Source organism: Austrofundulus limnaeus, unplaced genomic scaffold (genome assembly GCF_001266775.1).
Source record: "Austrofundulus limnaeus strain Quisiro unplaced genomic scaffold, Austrofundulus_limnaeus-1.0 Scaffold120, whole genome shotgun sequence".
NCBI lineage: Eukaryota > Metazoa > Chordata > Actinopteri > Cyprinodontiformes > Rivulidae > Austrofundulus > Austrofundulus limnaeus.
In genome coordinates this window covers 1,536,616-1,544,034 of record NW_013952522.1, presented here as the reverse complement: position 1 = coordinate 1,544,034, position 7,419 = coordinate 1,536,616, and the positions used below count along the sequence as shown (strand labels likewise).

At 40.1% G+C, this 7,419-nt stretch overlaps 1 protein-coding gene across 1 annotated transcript in view; it reads left to right on the top strand.

Moving 5' to 3' along the window:
• Nucleotides 1-7,419, top strand: part of LOC106522102 (signal transducer and activator of transcription 5B) — a gene marked incomplete at its 5' end in the record, with an annotated part of 44,318 nt that overhangs the window by 24,719 nt on the left and 12,180 nt on the right. Inside the window, 6 exon segments of the mRNA XM_014014966.1 lie at nt 538-625; nt 778-900; nt 987-1,079; nt 2,103-2,309; nt 2,465-2,559; nt 3,874-4,016. Of these exon segments, the coding sequence (XP_013870420.1) occupies nt 538-625; nt 778-900; nt 987-1,079; nt 2,103-2,309; nt 2,465-2,559; nt 3,874-4,016 (749 nt within the window).

The window sequence follows — 7,419 nt, the reverse complement described above, 5'->3', positions numbered from 1 at the left end:
ACACACACACACACACACACACACACACACACACACACACACACACACACACACACACACAGGCTGTCTTGCTCTCTCACAGGTTGTTTAACTCAATTTTCCTTTTGTGTATTTCAAGCTGTTGTTAAAGGTAACACAACTGTGTTTGCTGCATGACCTGTTCCACCTGTTCCCCCATGTTTGTCTTGTATGTCTCCTTGCATGGGTGTTTCTTAACTGCCCCCTTCCCTGAATCAACAGCACCTTGTGAATTTATTTCTGTGAAAGGCGCTATATAAATAAAACTTTACTTACTTAACTGTTGCTCTGCTCTGTTAAGACAAACCTTGAATTTTAATTATGTTAACTTTGAATAAGAATTCAACTGATTTGATTTGAACATGAAATTTATTGAATTGAGCTTAAATTAAGCATTACATTAAATTGGATTTGAACATGAAATGACCTTGAAATGAAGTTGTTTCCAGTATTTGTAAGGTGTCTTGAGCTGACCTTTTTAAGTTGATGCTTTTATAATTAATATTTTTGTTTGAACAGTGAAAGCAGTGGAGAAATCCTCAACAACAACTGTGTGATGGAGTATCATCAGGCCACTGGTACCCTCAGTGCACATTTTAGAAACATGGTAAATGTGGTTATATTTTAATGTTTGAAATACTACAGCATTGTTTTGAACACTAGTAGTATTTATAAGGTTGTATAATTCATCTTTAATTAGAGAAAAGTTGATTTCCTGTGACGCAGCTGTATATCTGTTTCACCGGTTTCTCTTTACAGTCCCTGAAGAGGATCAAGCGCTCCGATCGTCGAGGTGCCGAGTCCGTGACGGAGGAAAAGTTTACAATCCTGTTTGAGTCACAGTTCAGTGTTGGAGGAAACGAGCTGGTCTTCCATGTCAAGGTTACACAGATGGGCTGTTCTTATAGCACTGTATTAAAATGCTACTGATAAGTGAGTCTGTAAAACGTTTCATCTGTGACCTGCAGACACTATCTCTACCTGTAGTTGTGATCGTTCATGGCAGTCAGGACAATAATGCCACAGCCACGGTTTTGTGGGACAACGCCTTTGCGGAGCCGGTAAGATGATTGGTTTTTTAAAAGTCTAACTTTCATATCTGAGCATTAAACTTTGTACTTTGAAAATGTAAAGTACCCAAAGATGTTGCAGTTAGCTTGTATTGCTGGGTTGCTGTCACATGACCTGGATGACACGCAAAATTCAGATGTGGGGGCAGGAAGTGATTTGCTCCGGTTCAAAACAGTGAAATGGCTCACAGCAAGTACACTAATGCCATAAATGGGCTGGTGCAGACAAGATATCGCAAAGAATCCACGTACATTTAGGAAATGATCCATATTTTCTAAATAAAAAAGACTTGTTTTATAATCTGGAGGATTTACCTGGTGTTGAGGTGACTGATGTAAACCATCTGGTGCTGCAGACCTGGTTTTATACGAGGAGCCAGATGAAAGCTTTCAAAAGCCTCGAAGCAACAATTACTTAGTTTCAGGTTGGGTCAAACATTTAGAGTCCAAAGATGCTTTAAATGTCTGTCGACTTGTTTCTGCCCTGGTGTGGAGAGAGTTGTGATATTTTAAATAATTAGCCTATAATAACAATTCTATTGCTAATGCTAAATAGGTAACCCCTGTTATTTGTATGTGCTTGGATCTACTCGCAAATAATTTATTTATCTTCTGTAAACTCAAATTCCAGTAAGTGTCCAATAACCGATCTGAAAATACGATTTAAACGATATGATCTTTACCTGCAAACTCTTCCAGTGTCTGTTTCCACAGCTCCTGTTTTTAGCCGTAAATTGTTGATCCACTTTTATCATCTTTTTTTTCTGACACTACTTTCAGAACATGAAAACTTTTTATTTCTCCTGATTGGAGCAGTTGCAACAACCGTACAACCGTACATGGCACAGAATTGAGGCATTTTGACCCTGAAACAACAGAAGGAAACAGGGCTGCATTTACTTCCTGCTCCCTGTCTGCATTTTGTGACGTCGATACGTCATCAGCAACCCAGCAATTAACCAAAACAATACTTGATTATACTTTAATTTATCCGTTACTTTAATCCTCCAAAAGGGCAGAGTGCCATTCGTTGTACCAGACAAGGTGGTGTGGTCTAAGCTGTGTGAGGCCCTGGATATGAAGTACAAGGCAGAGATGCACAGCGGACGAGGACTCACCGAGGATAACCTGGTCTTTTTGGCCCAGAAGGCTTTTTCAAACAGCAGCAACAACCCTGAGGATTACAAAAACATGACGATAACGTGGGCCCAGTTCAATCGGGTAAGACCAGCTCAAAGCTAAAGCCAAACACGTTGAGATACTTTAAAATTATACAACTAAACTTGACTTCCTCATACTCACTGCCAGTAATTCACCCAGAGTCAACATGCTCATGTCCTCCTTTATAAATCTAACACAGCTTGTGTGCCTGACAGGAGAACTTACCTGGACGCAGCTTCACCTTCTGGCAGTGGTTTGATGGTGTGGTGGAGCTGATGAAGAAACACCTCAAACCTCACTGGAATGATGGGTAATCAAACATACCTTTTATTTTATCTTGCATTTATTAGCAAGCTGGAAAGTAAAAACAGATCAGTGTGCACCTGTGCTCCCAAAGACTGAGATAAAGTGTATTTTTTCTCATTTTTTTGTGTTAACTTCATTTGTTTATAGCTTTAAAGTGCCTGTGTCATGCCTATTCTTCAAATACAAAGGTCTTTACAGCTTATACAAAATTGGCATAGTACACATGATTTTACCCGTTTTGTCACTTAATTGGCCTATTTTCTTTTGTATTCTGCTCAGCCAAAGTGAAACAGGAAGTGACATCAAAGGGGAACTCATTAATAAAATAAACGCGCTGTCTCTGTTTATTAAAACAAAATTATTTAAACTAACTCTTCTTTGTCTCTCTGATAGCGATTAAAAAATAATCCGAAGACATCAAGTTCGTCTCTACAGCCTGTGTTAGCTTTTGTAACGACACTGTTCACATGCAGACATTCCCCTATGACATCACTTCCTGTTTCTTCACATGTAAATATCTCAACAACCGTTCATCTGAGCAACGTGAAATTTGTTTTGTAATATGTTATCAATGATATCTTTCCAAAAATTCATTCATGTTTATTACAAAAATTTGATGTCACAAGCTGTGTTTCCATTCACCATGAAAATGTGCAAATTAGAATTTCTAAAATAAATTTGCTCAATGGAAACTCGAAAAAAAATACGTTTTTCGACAAAATATTTTTGAGCTAAGATGAGTTGGTTTTTCAGACGTATCTAAATTGGTGTTTTTCACAAAACTGTAATGGAAACAGTTTTTTCACATCACAGGAGTCACGTGATCAACAACCGGCTGTTTCTACTGGTGAAAAAGACGATGATGAAGAAGATAACAGGAAGTAGAAGTAGTAGTAATATCACAGAAGTAGTATAAAATAGTAAACTCAGCGACTACAATTTCCCAAAAACACAGCATACGTAGCCGCTCCCAAGTAGGGACTTGTCTCTGGAAAGCCTCGATAAAAGACGCCGACGTCTCCTCTGATGATGAGCGCTAGTGTCGTGGTAGCAACATGCTATGTGTTTACATCCATCGCTGCCATGTTTGTAATGACTTATCATGAGAACAAACGTATTCACGTGACTTTAAGAACATTTCTTACTTAATGGAAACACTGCAGTTGTGAAACTATGTTTTCAACATTAGAAAATCAACAAAGTTTTACGAACATTTGTAATGGAAACACAGCTACTGGCACTTTAAAGTTTCATTTCAGCAGAAACAGATGGTTGTGGGTGAAGTGTGCTAAATATTAATGTGTGTGTGTGACTGTAGGGCCATTCTTGGATTTTTAAACAAGCAGCAGGCTCAGGATATGCTCCTGTCTAAACCAAACGGCACCTTCCTGCTCAGATTCAGTGACTCAGAGATCGGAGGCATCACTATTGCATGGGTGGCTGAAAACCCCAACAAACAAGGTAAAACCTGTTTAGCTCTCGTAGCTTCAGTGTTATATGGTGATTTTGTTTTTAAATGGGTTGGTTAGTATACAACACATCAACATGGGAGTTATGGTACGTTCACACCGAATGCGTTTTGAGCTGCAGGAGTATTGCAAGCCGTTGGGGCCATAAATCGGGCGTGTATTTACGTGCAAATCCTAACGCGCGGTGCCGTAAATAACATGCGAATGCGCGGTGGCATTACGCGCGAACACGCAGGGGGTTAGGGTTGGGGTTAGGGTAGAAAACGCCACCGCCCGTTCGCACGTTATTTACGGCACCGCTCGCTAGGATTTGCACGTAAATACACGCCCGATTTATGGCCCCAACGGCTTGCCATACAGGAGAGGCTGATTCACATGCAAAGTCTATGGTGAAGGCGCCTCTAGGGGTCGTGCGTCGCGGCGCAGAAGGAGCGCAGAGCATTTTCCACACATGTGGTGCTGCGGAAGCAGCCGCCACCAGAGCTCCACCTCCCACACCTCACTGCTGCTGCTTGTTCTGGTCTGAACACTAGTGCGTTCTTCAGTCTGAACATAGTGCGTTCTTCAGTCTGAACATAGTGCGTTCTTCGGTCTGAACATAGTGCGTTCAACCAGAGGCGTTTTGCTCTTTTTGGTCGCTCAAAACACGTTTGGTGTGAACGTAGCATTAGGCTCTTGTGACGAGCAGTGAACTACTGTGCTTTTTTTATTGGTTGGTTTTAAAGTGAACACCTGGTGATTTATAGAAGAACAGTCCTCAGAAGCCTCCAGCTCCCAGTCCTCTGGTAAAGACCAGAGTTTGAGATGAAACCATCCATGTGTATCTTTATATACTGTATATATTTTTTGAACTCGCCCTCTTGTTTTACTTGGATCATTCCACTTCACTTAAGACTGTGGTCTTCTACCAAAGGTCTGGGAGCCAGAGGGCTCTGTTCAGTATCTTAGTTGTTCCTGAAGTCTGTTGAACCTACTCATCCAGTTTGGGAGTCCCAGCAGAGTGCTCTAAGGACCACTGGGACTACTGATGCTGTGACTCCACAACTTTGATTCTTCTTTTCAACTCTTGGTGTTTCTCCAGCTTTTTGTGCACCTTCCTGTTACAGTCACTTGGGATCTCTACATCTGTCACTACTGCCTGCTTCTCTTGTTTGTCAACCACCACAATGTGTAGTTGGTCAGCCATCACCTGTTGGTCAGTCTGGAACTGGAAATCCCAGAGTATCTTGGCTCTTCTATTCTCCACCACCCTTTGTGGCTTCTCCCACTTGGACTTTGGGACCTCCAGTCCATACTGAACACAGATGTTCTGTTTATTATTCTAGCCTCTTGGTTATGGTGATCCTGTGAATCTTACTGTTACTGGACCTGCTTTTATATGATGGACTGTCTCGGACTGCATTTTAGGTCCTGTGTGGTGTGGTAGACCCTGGTCTTTTACATGGTAGAGAGGACCGTTGGTTTGAGAGCGGAGTAATGGAAGCCATTTTTGTGAAGAAAACCTGTCTCATCATTAAACAGAGGTGAAGCCTCATAGTCCAGTTGTCCCTCACTTACAATGCTATAATTGAGAGTATGACTTAGCCCACTGTGATCAATAGGTGATATTAGGGCTGTGCGATATATACAGCAGACTGTAGAAACAATATAAAGTTGGCCTACGGTAGAAATTGACCCTCTGTCATCAGTTACATCATCACACCTGTGTCAGTAGGGCTGTGGGTGCAGACACAACTGAGCAGGAGGAGTTAGAAATATTCTGAAAATAAATGAAGAAATAGTGTTTTAAAACATTTACAGAGTAAATAAATCCTCAACATTTCCTCTGCCGCTGTAGAAAAGTTACGTCGTGTCACAGGAACATTTCCTCCTCCCTCCACGTCGCACAGAGCGAAGCTTTAACAACCGTAGTTTTTTCACACCCAAGTTGTCGGAGAAAAACTTGTTTTTATGTTTAGTTACCCACAGAGATGATTTAAAAAGATGTGGACGTTTGTTAGTCATAAATCCATCTTTAACAGTTCTGCTCTGAGAGCAGCAGCCGATAAGTTCAACAGGCAGAGGCTCATTGTATGGCAGGCAGATATTACATTTATTTGTTTCACCACACTTAGAGTACTGGTTATAACATCCACTTTATTTTGATATTGTTGAAAATTTGAGAAATGTTTTTGTTGGTTGTTGAAACCATTTTACAATATAAATAAAACATTATTTTGTACTTCTATGTTCATTTGCACTACAGCAAAAATACTGAGTTTCATTATGATTACAGTTTTCTGGTAAATAAATGCTCTAAAATTTACATTATCTTTGCTTTTTATGGTAATTTTCTACTGCGATATATACCGTAACCGTGAAGGGATTCAGTTTATATCGAGATGTGAATTTGAGGTCATACACCAGCCCTAGGTGATAATCAGGGCCCCAACGATAGTCAGGTGATGATCCACATGATCCTCTGTGAACAGCAGGGATAATCAGGGCCCTAATGATCCATTGTTAGGCTCATGGTCGTCTTTTGCATGTCAACAGTTTTGATTGTCATCGTTAAACCTGTTTGTCCACCATGTGGAGTCACTGCTTATAAGGCTGAAGGCTGGTTTATACTTCTTGTCTCACGTCTGTTACCCCCTGCTGAGTGACAAAATGTTGCACAACTTCACTCGGCACTCCCGCTGTGATCCCCCGGTGACAGCTGTCCTGTACATTGCCCCCAGTCAGCACTCCGACACGCGGAGGTTGTGGCTCAGAGATGGTATTATACATGAGATCGTATTATACATGAGATCGTATTATACATGAGATGGTATTATACATGAGATCGTATTATACATGAGATGGTATTATACATGAGATGGCATTATACATGAGATGCATTATACATGAGATGGTATTATACATGAGATCGTATTATACATGAGATCGTATTATACATGAGATGGTATTATACATGAGATCGTATTATACATGAGATCGTATTATACATGAGATGGTATACATGAGGTCGTATTATACATGAGACCGTATTATACATGAGATGGTATTATACATGAGATCGTATTATACATGAGATCGTATTATACATGAGATCGTATTATACATGAGGTCGTATTATATATGAGATGGTATTATACATTTGATGGTATACATGAGATGGTATTATACACGAGATGGTATTATACATGGGATCGTATTATACATGAAATGGTATTATACATGAGATGGTATTATACATGAGATCGTATTAAACATGAAATGGTATTATACATGAGATGGTATTATACATGAGATCATATTATACATGAGATGGTATTATACATGAGATGGTATTATACATGAGATGGTATTATACATGAGATGGTATTATACATGAGATGGTATTATACATGAGA